The 19,451-nt window shown below is 39.4% G+C and overlaps 1 protein-coding gene across 11 annotated transcripts in view; it reads left to right on the forward strand.

Annotated features, from left to right (window-relative positions):
* Positions 1-19,451, forward strand: part of CTNNA2 (catenin alpha 2) — a 1,423,217-nt gene that overhangs the window by 683,183 nt on the left and 720,583 nt on the right. For all 11 annotated transcript variants that reach the window (XR_010115398.1, XM_063616606.1, XM_063616605.1 and 8 more), the window contains one exon: positions 3,822-4,025. Coding sequence is in view for 10 of the 11 variants with exons in the window: in XM_063616606.1 (XP_063472676.1) it covers positions 3,822-4,025 (204 nt within the window). In the remaining variant the exon portion in view is untranslated. The remainder of the gene's footprint in view (positions 1-3,821; positions 4,026-19,451) is intronic.

The raw sequence follows: 19,451 nt of genomic DNA on the forward strand, positions 1-19,451 counted from the left end.
ATGGCTGTTTTCTGATCTGAATGTTCCCGAAGTATGTTAGGATAGATGGCTTACCTGGGTGTTTCTTATTTTTTTAATTACTTTCAAATTGTGTAATGGCAAATACTCCTCCTTCTTTTCACTTTTTCATTCTCTGTGTATTTCTTGCTCAGGATTCATTTCCAGGGGTTGGTTTTTTATTTGTAGGAACTATAGATACAGCCTTTTCCTCTAGCTCTTGAGCCTCTGGCTTCATTTCTGGTTTTTTCCTTATTTTCTCGCTTGTTGCAGCCTGTTGGAAACCTGGCCAATTCTCTAAAAACAGACAGAGACAGACACATACAAATACATACACACAAATAAGCCACAGCCCCTTCCATACATGTGCCCGTGTGCACATACACACACATACACATACACGTATCCACTCCACCCATGCATACAAACTGTACCCACCCATTCATAGATTCATAGACACACACACAAATAGCACATATCTTGCCCCATACACACATGCACACACAGCTCCACATACACACAACCAGTGCCCATCCCGTCCGGGATATACACACACACACACACATAGACACACACACACATGCAATCAGTACCTCTTCCCATGCACATGTGCATGCAAACACTCACACAGGCCCACGTGCACTGGTCTTTTTGTTTTGTGCCTTTTCTCTCCTGAGCGGCTTCTCCCTGCTGCTTTTCACATCCATCATTGCAATGCTCCCCATCTGTACTGCAGATACAGATCTGAATATTGTAAAATTATTGTTTCTTTTCCAGGGAGATTTTAAAAAAAGCTTTTCCACTGTGATCTATAAATAATGAATAATTCCATTAGAAATGTGATGGATGGTATAACTTTTATGCAGGGTTTGTCAAGCTCAATGTTTCAGGCTTTTACTTTCACAACAGCCCCAGGCCATGGCAGGTAGGAAACTCAATTGGCTGACACTCCAAAGTCTCTCTTGCCACATTTCCCAAAGTGTGTTTCTTGGGTTCTCATAGATAATTCATGCATTTTAAAAGCAGCACTTTCCATGCTCAAATAGATTCGGGAAATGCTACAGTGAACTGACTCCTTTAATGCAGAGCTCCCCAAAGCATTTCATATGATAACTTGCTGTAGGTCATGAGGTATTTCCAAAACATATTTGGCCAGGGAACCTTATTTTTTCATCAAAACATTGTATCTCTAAGCTCAGTGTTCTATGTAAAATAATTTAGGAAATAGTATTCTAATGACACTAGTACATTCTCTCTACTGCAGAGAAACTTTTACAATTGTCCTTACTGAAGAGTTCACATTTACCTCCCTGTATTTCCATCACATTTGCATTTCTTGACGTGTTTAGTCCTAAAGTACAATAAATACCTATTCTAAAGCCAGTATATGATTCTGAAGAGTCTCCTGAAATCTTAAAGCAGAACATATATTTTCATTATGTTTATGTTAATATGGTTTTCTATAAAATAGGTCTTTGAAAATCAGTAATCTTTATAAGTAAGATAGTCTAATTATATTTTGACCAGGTATTTCTTCAATTAGAATATTATTTCTTAATGTATATTATATGGATTAGATATATGCACACACACACACATACATATATACATATGTTCATCGTAAATGCATCAACAGAAAGGCAGTAGAAAGCAAGAGAGAGTATGTGAGAGAAAAAGAGAGGGTTCCAATGGATGCCCCTGGAAAGAGACATTGCAGACACAGCACTAGTACATATAGCAGGAATATCTGTGCTCCCCTCTCAGCTTTCCTATGGGACTTTCACCTGTAATAATGAACCCTATAGGGCCACCCACTGTATTGCAGCCTCCACATGATTTTTTGACACTGAACAGCTGTGCCTAAAACCAAGGCACAAAGGACAGAACCCAAATAGCACATTTTGGGTAAAGTAAACATCCCTTTTTCATCCCTTTTCTAAGATACAAGAGAATACAAATGTAAGAATGGTCATCTTACCAAAGCTGTCACAGAATAGCTGTCTTATTTGCAAGATTTCATGCACTGCTTTCTAAATTGAAAAGGGGCTTTGACCAATTAGTGATTTTCTAAAAAATCCAAGATTCCAGTGGACTTCAGACATGGTCTGTGTTTGGTCTATACCTGTTCCTTTCTAAGTCCCAACCTGCCTACACTCATTCCTTAAGATTTCAACATTCTTGTGCCCAAAGGTTCTATCTCTCTGCTCTAGAGATTTGCATTTTAACAGGAATCAGAGAATTGGAGCCCAGATATTCTGCACACAACATGAACAAATACCCTAGGATGCTTTGGAGGGTTACATCAAACTTTCCCAGATCACACAGCTGGACTTCACTTTGTAATAACTTAAGCAGTTATTGTGTATACTACATCAGAATAAAAAGTTCATAAAAGCATCTTTTATCTCCCTTTCTTTTTAGCATTAAGTACAGTAGTAGGCATATAGTAGGTCTTCAGCAGGTGCAGATTAGCAATAGAATAACTACTATTCTCATTTATGTTTTGTATTGTATTTGTAAATATGGTAAATTGTTCTTTTCTAACAACTCTTTAAATTTGGTGAATATATAAGGAATAATGAACATCAAAAGAAACAGTAACAGAGTGGCAATTGCACTATAGTATTCTACAGTTGGAAGACCATTTAACCCCATCATTGCCACGTGCATCCCCAGTGAAGCACACCATTTCCTGCAGCAGGTCATTTTACTTTGATTATCATTGCTGGAATGAACTTCTTTTCCTCAGGCAGAAAAGGCTCCCCAAAGGAAACCAGCCTTTGTTCAGTGTCACCTTTGCTTCTAGATTTCACACAGTTAATGATCACATACCATCACGCTCTACCCTCCTCATTTGCTGGGAGTTTTCCAAGTTCTGTTTCTATCTTTCTGACTACCCTTTCTGTCTTCCTTTTTGATTCTGGTCCTTCTGTATAGGGGTCTTCTCTGGCCTGCTCTTCTGGCTCTATTCACTTTACTAGTATGTAATTCACTAGTTTGTGTCCAAATACCCGTGACATTTACTAGATCCCTATAAAGACTGTTATAGCTCCTGAATTTTGGATGCATGTTTCCATCTACCTCTGGGCATCTCTGCCCACATGTTTCCAGGCTCCTCAAACTTGGCTGGGGAAATGCTAAGCTCATGTTCTATGTGACGCCTTCCTTTTAGGAAATATCACTATTTTCCTCTTATATAGTCTCCTTCCAAACATGTAAATACCTTTATAAGGATACTGTCAGTTATTTGTGACAAGTCTCATACACACATTAAGAATCCTTTTCTAGAACACTAGCATAAATTAACCCGTACTGAATATGCCTGTTTGGTGTTATGTGCCCAAGTTTCCAAAGGCACCCTGCCATGGGAATATCTGCTTCTCATGAGGAGGATTAACGTGTACACAAGTCACAGCTGATGCATAATTAAGATGTTGATTATTTATCACGTTTTAGCTCTAAAATCTTTATATAATTCCCCGAAGCATTACACTGAAATGTTCTTTCCTTAAAGGCTACGTATTTTAAAAATGCCAAAAAAGTGTCCTAATCTTATTTGAAAGCTCTTCCGTTGAGATAGCCTTTGCCAAGAACATATTCTTCAAACAAGATGTGCTCTTTTAGCTGAAGATTACATTTAGGACAAAATATCGAGAAAAAGTTAATACTATGTCAAGGCAACTTTAGAATTTGAGTAACCAGTTTCTCCTCCTTGGGGACTCTTGTTCTTGCCTCAGATATTTCTGATTTCAAAACAGGGTGCCAAGGCAGACCTCTCTTCTCTGCTGATTTTTTTTTTGTGTGTGTGTGTGTGATACTTTCAGAATAAGATTATCCTGGACCCCATGACGTTCAGCGAGGCCAGGTTCCGGCCGTCCCTGGAGGAGAGGCTGGAGAGCATCATCAGCGGCGCAGCGCTGATGGCCGACTCCTCCTGCACGCGAGACGACCGCCGCGAGAGGATCGTGGCGGAGTGCAACGCCGTGCGGCAGGCGCTCCAGGACCTGCTCAGCGAGTACATGAATAATGTAAGTCTTGGGCTCTGCATTCTCATGTCTTGGTGGATTCTGTTCTGCAATCGTATTACTCTTTTGGAAGCATAGATAGCAGGAAAAGAGAACAGACCGGGTGTTCACCAAAGAGAGTCAGGTGAAACCAAAGAACTGCTTTGGGAGAGCGCGTGTCATGTTGTTTCAGAATCCATTTGTTTGTTTGTTTGTTTGTTTTAATATGGAACAGATGGATGGAGAATAAGCTCTTTCACTTTTTACTTGGCTGATTTCTTCTTGGTCATTTTAGTGGCTGCATTTTGAAGTAGATAAGATTTCAATTGGTAAAGGTAGATGATTGATGGAAACAGCTGAGGATATACTAAGTCCTCTGTTACAAAGAGCACTTTTAAACCTAAGGATAGCTGTAGATGCGAATCTTCACCCCTAAGAGGCATTAATAAATCTACTAGGTTTAAAAAATATGTGGATAGGGTTGTTTAAGGAAAAGTTCTAATTGTAGTAAAATTTGGAGGTGTTTTATTGATTCATAGTCAGGAATTGCTTATAAGAGTGAGTCTCTAAGTTTTCAAATAGGTATGTATGAGTGGTATCTAATTGTATTTTGGCACATAATAGCCATCCTCTCCTATAGTTATAAAATGTGACAGTTTCTGTATACCCGTAACCTGCAAGAAGGTGATGAAACTCATATTCTTTGCCTTGAAAGGCACTAAATTATGGCTGTATTGATTTGCTACCTTCATTCAGCAGAGGCAATGCCCAGTGCTTGCAACAGTGGATGATCCGTACTTCCCCCTTTCCTGGACTTTCGGGTTTGAGAGAATTTAGCACAAATTGGGGAAAAAATGTAGATAAAGTGAGGTCTTGATATTACATTTTGAAGGAATGCCCTGTATAGCTACCAGGTGGGTGACAGAGACACCGAAAATCTGCTCACAGCTATTGAAGTCCATGTTAGGTATTATTAGAACACCCTGAGGCAATGCTGAAACAAAGCAGCCATTCAGTGTGTCTCCCTCCAGCATCTTACCACTCCCATTATGAGTAAAAATATGCAGCTAACAGACATGCAAGCAAGGAATGAATGTTGCCAGTAGCAGTGCTCCTCCTGCAGACCCTCCAGAGAACTCATTCAGAAAGCAAAAAGATGTCAATGAGAAAACCTAACAAACTAAAAAAAAGCAAAATTTGTTTCCTTTCCATGAACCTTCAGATTCTTTGATTTTGGAAGACTTGGCCGTTTTCAGCACACAAAGAATAAAATGTGGATGCATCATGTGGCACCCAGCTGCTTATGAGGACGTCTCTATAGGACCCTGGATGACCAACACTTTCTGTAATTTTGATCTATGGTATTATGTAGGGTGCAGCTAGAAATGTTGATCCCACAGTCTCCCAACTGAGTGAATCTTTTGAATAGCAGATGTGTCAATGAAGAATGCTTATGAAATCCGAGACCCTGTTTGTTTGTTTGTTGTTGTTGTTAACAAAATAGCAAAGGGCTAATTACCTGGATGTGGAATTTGGTTTTACATTAAGGCATGCCAGTGGTTCTATTAATGAATAGTTACTGCCAAAGAAGGAGGAAGAGACTACAGAGATAACAGTGATGGTTAAGATCTCAATATAAATAAATCAGAAAAAAAGTATGTTGTTCTAAATAGAAATCACAGAACGTGATTAAATAAGAGTTGGTCAAGACGTGACATGTACTTTTCAGTTTGGTGTCTAGAATCCTGCCAACTAGAAGTTTTTCTTTCGGTGTAAGCTCATGCAGATCAGCAGAGCTGATGGATTTTTGTATTTTATTGACTCCAGGCTCTTTTTGTTTTCTGTTCACAGCCTTGTGATGCAGGAATGTTTTGTGCTTTATGGAAGTCTTAGTTTCTATTTTGACATGGTTACAGACAATACATCAATGGGTATAGTGCTTGAATTTCAAAATGCACAAGTTCTATTCACATTGAACCATCATGATCAAGACATTTATGTAAACTGTATAACATTTAGTTGGACTTAACACTTGTTTGGTGATTTCAAGGTAGAATTGGATGCAGCCGAATCACCTTAATAATTCCTGTCCAGTGCACTCATTTCTCCTGCTGCACAGTCAATTTGTATTTATTTTGATATAACATGTATGAATACAAAAACACATACACATCTATGCCTTGACTGAAAAGTCTATTGTAGTTAACAGCAACCAGTAAATCAGTCTATCATTCCTGGGCTGTTATATTTCTCTTTCAATTTTGTAAGCTCTGAGAATAAAGGTGTTATCAAATTATCACCTTGCAAGTTTTCATCCTAATGTGCTAGGCAATACCATTAGGATCAACAAGTTGTTAAACTGAAAATATTTAAAAATCAGCATAACTGACATTTCTGTTTTCTTTTGTTTTTTGTTTTTGTTTTTTTTTTTTTTTTTTGAGACAGAGTCTCGCTCTGTCGCCTGGGCTGGAGTGCAGTGGCGCAATCTCGGCTCACTGCAAGCTCCGCCTCCCGGGTTCACGCCATTCTCCTGCCTCAGCCTCCGAGTAGCTGGGACTACAGGCGCCCGCCACCGCGCCCGGCTAATTTTTTGTATTTTTTTAGTAGAGACGGGGTTTCACCGTGGTCTCGATCTCGTGACCTCGTGATCCGCCCGCCTCGGCCTCCCAAAGTGCTGGGATTACAAGCGTGAGCCACCGCGCCTGGCTGACATTTCTGTTTTCTAAACATCTCCTGATCAGTCCCAGATGAACATTCCACTTTCAATGCTTGCTTGTGGCTGAACCTGTTCTAAAATTGTATACATGCCAAATTGTATGACACAGAGGGAGACAGAGGTTGTGGAGAGAAGCTGTGTATCACACCTGATAGAAAAAGGGTCTTCATGGAGCATGGGCTATGACTTAGCCACGTAGCTTCCATTGAGCTCAATAGGATAGCAGTCACGTGTTAGATATTTCCACAAATGTGTATTCTACTTAATGAACGTGGGTGTGCAACTTGAAGATGTCAACAAAAATTGTGCAGTTAAAAGAAACAGTGGTATTTGAAAAAAGGCTGGGTGAACAGAGGCACATGGTGAAAATTATCACAGATCATGGTGGTGGTAGAAAGGACGGTTGGAATTCTTTTAGGAAAGCCTTGGCTAGCCTTAAGTTGCTTTATCAAGTTGAAGATATAATCCAAAGTGAAAAGATTCTTAAAAAATAATCCCCCTTTAAGTAGACTATTATTATTGTACATATGTGAAGACTAATGGGTAGAGAGAGACTTAAAAGGATGTGCAGCCTATAGATGTTAATTGGGATGAGTGCCATCAGTGTGGTGGTTGAAGTATTATGCTGAGTACTTTAAATAGTTCTAAATTATAATGAACACATAAACCTTCCTTGGGAACTTATAATTTTATGCAGCTTTCTTTGGTGGCAGTATAAACATAACATTTTATGGGTTTTATTAATAAGAATATTGTGAGGAATGCAAATTTAGAGTATTTTATTCATTCAACAAACGTGTATTGTCTGCTGGCCATTTGTGCCAGGCATTGCTCTAGGCTTCTGGGGATACAGAAAGTACCAAAACAGGTAAAATTCTCTGTGTGCTCTCATGCAGCTTACACTGTTGTGGGAGGAGACAGACAATAAATACTAAATGATACGAGCAAGAGTCACTTCAGATAGTGATATATGCGAAGAGGAAGTCTAAAACATGGGAGTTAGAGGACGCTGGGTAGTACTGAAGTTAAGAATGGCCTAGGAAGGTGCGTTGAAAGGATGGCATTAGATCAGAGACTTTTCAGAGGTGAGGAAGCAAAGAGGCCTTGAGGAGGAAAGAATGACAAGGTCAAGGGCCTTGCTGTGAACGGGTGCCTGGTGCACCCACTCGTTTGAAGCACCATGGGAGTAATAGCAGCTATTGTGAATAGAGGGGTAGCAGGAGATGGTGTCTGTATGGTGCTGAGGCATCAGTCTGTGCAGGGTCTGGTGAACCATTATACAGAATTTGACTTTCATTCTAATGGAATGAGAGGCCATTGCAGAGTAGTGAGTGAAAAATGCCATGATTCAGGTGCTGAGAACAGGCCACAAAGGCAAAATGGGTAAACGCAGGAGGATGGGTGAGGAGGCCCTGGTCCCGTAATATTCATGAGAAGATGGTCTCTTGGGCCAGGGGATAGCAGTAGAAGTGGAATAAAGTATTCAAATACTCACTATAAATAAAATTTGCTTATAAATTAACTAGTAAGAAGAATGTGTCTGTTTTATGAACATAAAATCAACATTTACATTTTGAATGATTTGCATTTTGAATGACAGTTACAGTTGTATCAATTGCAACTAATATGATATCTTCATTTGGTTTTGGTTGCACAGGAAATTCTGATTTACTCGGATGTTGAAAGTAGCTTACTTGGCAAAGCCTGGACACTCTGCTAGATAGATTGCATTTGAAAGGGGAGTTAAGTAGAAAAATTTTGTTTCAACGTTGTATCACCAAAAATGTCTAAGTATGGTTCACATTCTTATAGAAGATTAGAAAAATTTAATACTTATTCTAAGTATTAAACTGTAATGCAGAACTGTAAGGAGAAAAATTACTACTTATTCTAGGTACTAAAACTGTAAATGCAGAACAATAAGGAGATGCATTAAACGGTTACTTCTTTGTGCACAATTCATGGTTAGGCCTTGATGAGAATATGCAATGAGCAGATGTGCCTGGTCCTTGTTGTGTCTTGTGCTGCTGTACAACCTGTTTCAATTTTATATGCATAAACTCTCTGTGTAGCTCGAATTTTTTTAAGACTAATTTAGAGCTACAGTTTTCTTAAACAATCATGCAGTTAACCTATTTTCAAATGATGGCAGAGATCCTGGTGGCATAAAGTAATGCTGCTGTTCTCTGCTGTAAAATATGGTGAGATATTTTTAATTGTATTTTTAAAAATAATTTAATTGTATTTTTTAAAAAATTGTATATTTTTTTTAAATTTTGGATCCAACTTTTTTTCAAGCCTCTTGAAGCATCTAAGTGGATCCCTGGGGTTAACAATTTATAAACCATTAATATATAGAAGGTATTAAAAGCACATGAAGACATATTGATATGGGAACATATATACATACTGCAAGTGTTTGAAGCATTGTCATAGCCTTTGTTAGAGAGTAAAATTTAACATAAAGTGGGTTCCTGAAGGAGCCCACTTGGGAGGATTTGAGGACTAAAATAGGGTCTAAAAAGGTTATTTCCAGCCCGGTTTTGTGGCCTATACACAGCAAGCCTCCAGCATGCTATTCCACAACACTAGATGAGTAATACATGAGATGATATCCAGGGCCACAAGATCTCTAAGAATGTGGCTTTCACATTTTTGTACAGTGGAAAAGAAATATGTGTTCACTATAAAGAACAAAAAAACAAAGAAGAAAATAAAACATCTTATCCCCCAAAATAACTGCTAATAATTTGGTATATGTCTTTCCAATGTTTCTGAGCGTATAGGAGTGGTATATTTATACACACACACACACACACACACACACTACACCTTGCTTATTTTTTATAAAATGGACTCATATTGTAAATGCTGTTTTGCAATCTATTCTCTTTACTCAATATATTGTGAATATGTTACCATATCAATAAACATTATCTAACCTTATGTTTACTGGCTGCATAGCATTTTATGATATGAATATGTGATAATTCATTTAGAAGCAATTCATTTTGAGTGTATTTTTAGCGAAGAGCCTTGGAAAAGATAAGTAGGGAAAACTTTTCCTGCTGGCAGTACAGAGTTCTGATTTTAGACCCAAAGCGTGACTAGGAACAAAATGAGAACGAAGTGAGGACACAGCTTTACAGTTTCTGTGGTTCAGGGGATCCCTGACAAGTCTTGTGCAATCAGATTTTTGCATATAAACAAAATTTAAATGCCTCTGGGATTTTATTTGAAATAATCTTATGTTTATTTATATTCGTTTTCTATATAAATCTGATTTTTATCTATCAGAACTTATTTAAGTTGGCTGTATATTACTGTCGAGAGAGGCCCAGAACAGCTAGTTGGCAAGTTCAGTATTTGGGTTTGATCTAAAATCCCAGAGAAAGATCGAATCCTTCTGAAGGGACTGTCATCAGAAAGATAACTTTGCCATAGGAATTGCTATACTGCCAAATTTCTCCCATATGGGAAGCATGAAAAAGACTGAGTAGCTCTTATTACTTAAGAATAAGGCTCATTGTTGATTAAACATGAAATTTGTTTTGAGTATTATCTGGATCTTCTCTTTTCTCTCCTTCCTATTATTATGTAGATGAGGGAATGCAACTCCCTGAAGTCAGCTTTATAATAACTTTGTCTATTAAAAGGTATGACAAGACAATATAGAAAGTAATGTTTGAAAATGTTTGTGGGCAATACGAGATCTAATGTTGCCCATACCTTCTCCTAATGGCCCTGCATTCTAATGCAAAATTAAGAGCTGCCTGATGAGATTGGTAGCTTCATTCAAGGGAAAGAGTCCTAATATTCTACCTTGGTGCCTGTGGTGAGGTTTTCCTTGCGTTTTTCGTACTTGTATCTTTTCTTCTCTTTCCTGTTCTCTTTCTTCACCGTATGTTCAATGCCCTCATCTCTATTAATTTTGAACTTCAGATTCCTCTGTGCATTTACACTTCCCATGCAAAACTTTTGCTTCCTTGAACAGAGTTTTTTAATTCTTCCCCCTCCCCGCCCCTCCCCTCCCCTCCCCTCCCCTCTCCTCTCCTTTTTTTTTGAAGGAGTCTCGCTGTATCACCCAGGCTGGAGTACAGTGGCTCAGTGGCGTGATCTCGGCTAGCTGCAAGCTCCGCCTCCTGGGTTCAAGCGATTCCCCTGCCTCAGCCTCCCGAGTAGCTGGGACTACAGGATTCCCCTGCCTCAGCCTCCTGAGTAGCTGGGACTGCAGGTGCCCACCACCACGCCCGGCTAATTTTTTGAATTTTTAGTAGAGACGGGGTTTCACCCATATTAGCGAGGATGGTCTCGATCTCCTGACCTCGTGATCCGCCCGACTCGGCCTCTCAAAGTGCTAGGGTTACAGGCTTAAGCCACCGCGCCCAGCTTTTTTTTGTTTGTTTTGTTTTTTGAGACGGAGTCTGGCTCTGTTGCCCAAGCTAGAGAGCAGTGGCACGATCTCAGCTCACTGAAACCTCCGCCTCTCAGGTTCAAGCAATTCTCAGCCTTAATTTTTTTTTTTTGAGACGGAGTCTTGCTTTGTCACCAGGCTGGAGTGGAGTGGTGCGATCTCGGCTCACTGCAACCTCAGCCTCCCAGGTTCAAGCGATTCTCCTGCCTCCCTGCCGAGTAGCTGGGACTACAGGTACCTGCCACCACCTCCAGCTAATTTTTTATTTTTAGTAGAGATGGGTTTCACCATGTTGGCCAGGATGGTCTTGATCTCTTGATCTCGTGATCCGCCTGCCTCGGCCTCTCAAAGTGCTGGGATTACAGGTGTGAGCCACCACGCCTGGCCTTTAAATTTGTTTTTAATTGGTATTTCTTGCTCAGATATTGCCAGAGTACAGTTATGTTACCAATCCTTTCTTTGAGGTGAAAAACTATCCTTTGAATCTACTCTTCAAGAGAAATATACATAGTTGGCATGGAAGTCTTTCTGCTCTTGCAACATGGCACTTACAATTCTGTTTGGCTGCATTTCTAGGTAGATTTCACTCTAACTCCCAGAGGTACCTGGAAACTGTTAGAGGGTTTTTTTTCTTACTTCCTTTTTCTTACATTATTATGATCATACTCCCTTTCTAAAGGTGCTCAACTGTGTTTACTGTAATGCGATCTTAGAGAGCCAAAGGATGTTGTGCAGGGATATGTTAGCTGGTGCTGACCCAGGCACAGGTGGTGGGAGAATCTCCAGTCATGCTGGCAGGACATCTTCTCTGGTAGAATCATGACAGGGAGAGTGTGAGAGCTTGTGTCAGGTTCAGGTGTTGCCCAGAGCATGTGTGCACTGGCTCTGAAAAGTTCCAGGAGGAGATCTAGACTGGCATGGTTGGTTGGCATGAGGGTGTTCTGGATACAGTACCCATTATAGCTATGGAACACAGATGTAGGTAACATCCAGGCCCTGTGGGAACATGGCAGGTCTTCTTGGGTCTTAATGTGCCCAAGGTATGGGATGATTATTCAAGTGGGGGACTTAGGTCCTCTGAAAAGTATGACAACTCCAGGAGCTCACTGTTGCCTTCATTGCAGTGAGAAAACAGTATTGAACAATCAATACTTCTATCTCTTTCCCCCACTCACTGCCCTCTAACCCAACATTGTCTCTCCTTCCTTCCCTCCCTCTTTTTCTTCCTTCCAACTGTATGCCTGGTGAAATCCTTAAAAACTCTTTTGAATTCATGAATGAACTCATAGGAATGTAAGGGCATTACTAGAAGAAAAGAAATGACAAGAAAGTAATTAACTGGAGATGGGCCTGCAGACTTTTCATGGCCTAGACTTGGGTTTTAAATGAGGCATTAGGTGCAAAGAACAGGACAAAGAACATTGATTCAGAGAACAAAGACTGATGACCCAGCTAGACGGCCAGCTAGATTAGGGGCCTCAGCAGAAAGTCTGAACTCCCAGTTAATGAAACCATTGGGGTTTGATCTAAGAAAGTAAAACTTCCATACGGAGAGTAAAAATGGGAATGTGTGCTGTCTTGGCCTTTAAAGAGCTATAAAACAAAAACACCTCCTCTAAAAATTTCTAACCACAAGCCCATAATCACTCAGTATCAGGGCCAGAAACTAGATTCCAGCATGACCTAAAGTTTATCCAGAATTTATTTTAAAGGCATTTTGGGTGGTGGGTTGCCAGGTACTTGGAAGAAGCAAATACTAATGCCTTCCAGAGGAACATACTTTAAACCTGGGGCTCAAAAAATTTCCAGAGATAAAGTTACAAAGATTATAAGTTGACCTTCCAGAATCCCTAAAAGCAAAACAGAACAAGCCATTGTGAATGAGAGTTGGCAAAAACAACCGGTTATGGATTAGCCCTACAGGGTTTCAAGTTTGCAATTATTAGGTACAGATTATAAAATATTTCAAAGAAATTGAAGAGAATATTGGACATGTGATGAAGGAGCAGGAGGCTGTCAGCACTGACTGGGCAGACTTGGAAAGCAGGGCTGGGAGTTGTGGTGGTAGAGGGATACGGGCTTACTTGAATGAGTGGGGCAGGTGGTTCTTGGCCAAGCCTCTTGGTAGCCTTCTATGCCACAAGCCTGGACAAATAAGGAAGAAGGAAACGTGGTACTTGAGAGTGTCTGGCCTTTGCTGTTCAGAGCGGTGCTGTTGGTAAACTCTTGACTGGGATCTGGTAATCTCTTAGCAACGCTGTGGTTGGATATCACTCAGTTTATCCACAGCAGACTTCTCTAAATGAACTCTTCCTGGTGACAGAATGGAAAAAGAAAATCTGCCAAGTGAAAGGGGAGATGGAAATAAAAATCTGCCTCAACGGCAAAATTAAGTTCCACACTTAGAACTCTAGCTAGTTTCTCTCCTTATCAAACAAACTCCTCACTGAGCCCTTGAAAGTTGGTTCAGTCAATAGGATGAGGAAGAGCAAGTAATATTATGAGAGAGGAAAGGGCTTTCTCTGACTTAGTAGCTGAGATTGTTGACAGAGCTGACAGCCAAGTCATCAGATTTGGCCACTCTGGACAGCACATGCCTGGACAGCACAATTGATCTTCTTGGAAGAGCCTTCTGGTATTTCAATGAAGACCTCACAAAATTGTCAGGGAGAGCAGCAGGCTGCACTCCACCATCAAAATGATGAACCTGGGAAAACCTTCCCTTTGAATTAACAAAGTGTGTAAGAAGATCTGAACTCTGGATCTCTTGTTCCCAAATGGCTTGTTCCAAAGATAAGCTCCCTTGCTGGGGCCCCTCCTTGCTCAGGTTCAATGCGGCCTTGAACTCTGAGAGGTATTTTTCTTGATTCAGTTGGAAAATTGTTACACTCTAAGAACTGAGTGTTTCACTGGTTGGTGACGTCTCTAATGCCTCTCCGTGCTTCAATTAAACCAAGTACTTTACAGTTACCATCTCTCTGATTAAAATGTTGTTTCCTTTCGGAGGCCGAGGCGGGTGGATTACCTGAGGTCAGGAGTTCGAGACCAGCCTGACTAACATGGTGAAACCCCGTCTCTACAAAAAATACAAAAAATAGCTGAGTGTGGTGGCGCATGCCTGTAATCCCAGCTACTTGGGATGCTGAGGCAGGAGAATTGCTTGAACCCAGGAGGCAGAGGTTTCAGTGAGCTGAGATTGTGTCGCTGCACTCCAACCTAGGCAATGAGAGTGAAACTCCATCTCAACAAAACAAAAACCAAAACAAATTGTTCTTTCATAAACTTTGCATGGATGGCTCCTCCTCCTCCCACCAAGTTTCAGCTCAAATATGTTGCTTTTGGCTACATTAGTGCATTCATTTCTACTATAACACTTGCCACACTCCAAAATCACATCATCTTATTGTTTGTGTTATCATCTGCTCCTCTGTTGGAATTTACTTTCCGTGAAGAGGGATGTTGTATTGTTTACAATCCCCAGTATCTGGTGTATGTAGCCTGGCACATAGGAGGCTGCAAATAAATATTTTTTGAACAAATAAATGAATTCCTTTTCATCCACCTCTTCTCCTCAAATAATAAAGAAACAACATAACCCATATGTTTTGAGAACTTTGAATCACATAGCCTGGAACCCAATGATTGATCTTTTTCTGCTCTACTACCTGATAAAACACTCAGTGCATTAGCTAAGTTTAGCTATACTTGGCTTCTTCATGCCTCACTATGCAGTGCCCAGACTTTTCACTATAGTTAAAGCTTTATTTAAGGCCCTGGCAGAGGCCACATCAATTCTTTCAAGAAATGGATGGAATGATCCCAGTAACTATTAGTAGAGATAAAAGTGATGCAAAGCATGTCACTTGCTTGCTTTTCAGTTCAAAGAGCTCCACCAAGCTGCTCACTCTTACTTCTGTCGCTACAGAGTGACCTGTTTGGGCATGAGCTCTGAAGGTTGTGTCTGAGGGCTTGAAGGAGCTGGACCATTTTTAGTTCACAGCATTCTGTAGGCTGGACTGGGGACTTTGGAAATTTCTTAACTCATCACTTCCTAAAAGACACAAAATAATTTGCGTATGTACCTGAAGAGATACATCAACAGAAGACAAGGGTCACAGTTAAGCTTTTTAAAGTTAGGTACTCTGTTTGCAGAGTCCCACCCCCACCTACAGAATCACAGTCTCCTGCTGAGGGGGTTTTGATCTCTAAATTGAGCAAGTACCCCAGCTGATTCTTATGAGCAGGCAAGTTAGGGAACACCTGATGTAATAAGTAAGTGTATCAAATCAAGAGTTGATTTAATATAGCACGGGTTAAAAACGGGTTTTCTTTTTGTGAGTGGGGATAAATACTTTTGTAAGAAATCGTCAAGTGAAATATCTTTCGGGAAGCCTTTTTGGGCTATATATTATTCAGCCTAGACATTCACAATATGAGAGGAGACTCGTGAAGCCGGATAGCTAATCTCTTCTTTGAATTCCTGAGAAATAGATGAGCAAATCTTCACCAGCACTTTGCCCTGCGAGATACTAATTAAAGGGTAGTTGTTTTTCAAAACTTGTAACTTTCACCTCACCACTCTCAAACACACCTCATCCTACTCATCTACTTTTCCATTTATAAAAGACCATTTTTTATCCTTGGAAGGACTGTACTCTCAAATGCCAGAAAGAGAATATCAAGCCTCATGGATTATTCAGAAATTCTCTTTCTTAACAGCTTAATTGCTGACTTCAGTTATCTGTTAACTCTGCTGGTTTGAATGCAGCTGAGAGACTTATAGCATCAACCCAGAGCTATGCCGTTTACACCTTGAATTGAGCTTTAGTTCTAGGTTCTTTTGGTGACTATTCTAGGGCACAGCTTCTAAGAGGAAGGAACATTTTGCCTGACTGCTCCTGAAATTCTTATATCTGTGTATCAGGACATGAGGAGATTTTTAAAAACGCATATTCCAGGTTCCTGCCTTGGTCCTAAAATGACGAAATCTCCAGGGAAAGAGCTGGGAAGGTTTATTTTAGCAAATATCCCAGAGGATTCTCCTGCCTCCAGTCCTGCACCAGCCTTGGACTATGCCAGCATTGAGAATCATCTGACGTAATCAACACTGGATTCAGAGACAGGTATCATACATTTCCTTTTTCCATTTTCTTAATCACATTTTCACAGTGTTATTGTTATTTCTCTTTACTCTCTAAATTATCCTCCACTACTCCTTGCCATGGAACTAGTGAAGACCTTTGGAGGCCAATATTTTCTTCTTTTTCTCCCTAAAGTGACTCAAGAAGACATCATTTGCATATTATGTAAATTTCACCTCAATAATGAAAAAAAAAGACATTGGCCTTTTTTGTTATTTTGTCTGCACACTTGGGTGTGAGGAAGGATCAGTCCTGTGATTAATTTCACACTGTTATTCCTGCAAAATAGACAGATACCTCTTTTTCCATGTATCTTATGGATGTAGTAAATGCTGCATTCATGAGAAAGTTAAAGAGAAGCTGATTCTCTGACCTTCTTATTACAGACATTGCCTTTTTTTTTCCACCGTTGGCCTAATTTTAGGCTTCTTATCTCTTCTGTTGCCCCTTTTCCTCATCTATTAGTTTATTTTCAACCACTTGTAAAACCTTTAAAACCATGTCCTTTTTTTACTTTTTTTTTTTTTTTTAGTTCTTTCAAGATTCTCAAAGGATCACCATTCATTTTCCTAAAACCTCTGTTTTGTGATATCAGATTATTTAGATGAAAATGAGTAGCATGCTATCTTCAACGAAACAAATGGTTAAGGACATGCCCAAGGTCACATGTTTAGATACAACTAAAATTGGAACGCAGGTCTTCTGGTCTCTTTATTGCCACTCTGTGATTCTTTTCATTACTTTGTGTTATATATTAATTAATTTAGACACAACATTGGATTTTTGGTATTCTGTTCTCTCCATTTAAAGCCCTACATTGTGTAGTGCCCGTCTTTTCCCTAATGTATATATTTTGAATCTGTCAGTTAGTTAGATGGTAGACTCTGGACAAATATCCAATCTGTAAGTATCTACAGTACCTAGCAGAACCCTGCCAGTACTCCAAATAGAAGGCAGACAGCAGCAGCCTTGTGGGATGGCCATCGGAATTCCTTACAGAGGGGCAAAGAAGAGCCTGTTTTGTCAGGAGTAGGTGCTAATGCAGCTAATGCACAAAATCGTATATTTTTCAAGAATGCAGAATCTCTTGGCTTCAGTATCTAGGTGGAGACTGTCGATCTTGTAAGAGACAATGGTAGAGGCAATAACCATAGCAGCCAGCACTAGTGTATCTACTTTTTCATAATTCCCTAGGGGCTCAGTGCAGTGGCTCTGCCCTCAGCTAGCCATGTCTGTCCAGAGATCTGACTTTTGTTTTTTTCAGAAAATAAACACCTAGTTGCCTACAATTTTGAGTAGGAGAGAAGATCTGGTGATCTGCTTTTAATAGTTAATTAATTAAATTGACGAGTAATAATTGTATATATTTATGGGGTACTATGTGATGTTTGGATATGTGTATACATTCTAGAAAGATTAAATCAAGCTAATTAACATATGCATCACCCCACCAACTTACCATTTGTTTGTGTGGTGAACAGGTGTAAAATCTCTTTTGGCAACTTTGAAATATAAAATACATTATTATTAACTATTGTACTGTGTAACTATTTCATGCTGTGAAACAGATCACTAAAATGAATTCCTCCTGTTTAACTGAAAGGTACCCTTTGACCATCATCTCCCCATGTTTCATCCCCCTCGCTGCTCAGCCTTTGGAACTATTTCTCTACTCTCTGTTTCTATGGGATCCGCTTTTGTAGATTCCACATAAAAGTGAGATTGTATAGTATTTGTCATTTTGTGTTGGCAGGAAAGTAAATTAGTGCAGCTATTTTGGAAAACAGAATGAAAGTTCTACAAAAAACTAAAAGTAGAATTAACATATGATCCAGCAATCCCACTTGGGGGTATATATTCAAAGTAGTTGAAATCAGTATGTTGAAGGGATCTCTGCACTGCCATGTTTATTACAGCATTATTCACAACAGTCAAGATGTGGAAGCAGCCCAAGTGTTCATCAATGGATGAATGGATAAAGAAAATGTGGTATATACATACAATGGAATACTATTCAGTCTTTAAAAGAAAGGAAATTCTGTCATTTTTGGCAATGGGGATGAACCTGGAGGTGTAACTGCTTTTTAAATAGAGTTTCAAGAAATCATCTTTTTTAAAACCTCACCTTTCTCTTTTCTTTATTCCAGAAGAAGCTGATGTCTCAAATTTCTACATCTTTGGGGTTTTGCAGTATCAATGGTGCTGTTCTGAGCTTCCTCGTTGCTAGCTTAGGATTTGGCTTTCTCTGGCCTGCTGAACAGGCTAGTACACCTCTTTCTGAAATCCAGCTTTCAGAATACTACTGCTGTTTGCTTCTGTTGTCTTTATCCTTAGAATTAATGTCTTTAAAAGGAAATGGTGTATATGATCATTTTAATGGAATTTCAGAAAAGAGCAGTGATAAATATGTGTGTTAAATCAATCAGCCATCTTCAGCCACACTTTGCTTTTGTTTTTAAGCAAGGTTTTAGGTTTCTTCCATCTCTATGTTCAGGGGCTATAACTAGACATAGGGATGGTTGTTTTGTACCCTAACTTGACCAAGGGGTTGAATCAAGATAAAATGATCAAAGTACATTATTCAAAGTGAGTTGAGATTTTCGGATAAAAACAGAGGTGAGATAAAATGTGTTGGAATAAAGCTTAGTTGGAGGATCTATTTGATGTAGGCACTCTGTTGTATTTGATTGTCTATCTCATTCCTAATGACAGCATTATAGACATTTGTTCTTGTTTAGAGGTTGAAGAAAGTGTGGTTGTGAATACCTTGTCTTTGTTGTTCATGTAACATAACTATAGAAATAGGGCATTTATCACATGATGATAAATAATTCTTTAGGAACTTTGTTTCAGAGTCTATTGAATGCTACATTCCCCTTAGTTGCTGATAACAGTCGCACAAGTGATATCACAATATGATCCATAGCACAGTGTTAAAGGATAATCGAGTCCAATGTTATTATCTCAACCATTTTATAATTTTAAGTATCTATCCCAGTATATTTAGAACCACAGGATCCTGTAAATGGATTATTTCCATTTATTTGTTACATTTATTTGCTTACTAAAGGTTACATTTATCTTTTGTACGATTGCTGTTTTTTCCTCTGTAATATTATTTTACATATTACTCTTGAACTTACGTCTTTTAATCCTTAGAATTTTTATTAGGTATGTGA

The sequence above is a fragment of the Symphalangus syndactylus genome, chromosome 14 (assembly GCF_028878055.3).
Source record: "Symphalangus syndactylus isolate Jambi chromosome 14, NHGRI_mSymSyn1-v2.1_pri, whole genome shotgun sequence".
NCBI classification, from domain to species: Eukaryota; Metazoa; Chordata; class Mammalia; order Primates; family Hylobatidae; genus Symphalangus; species Symphalangus syndactylus.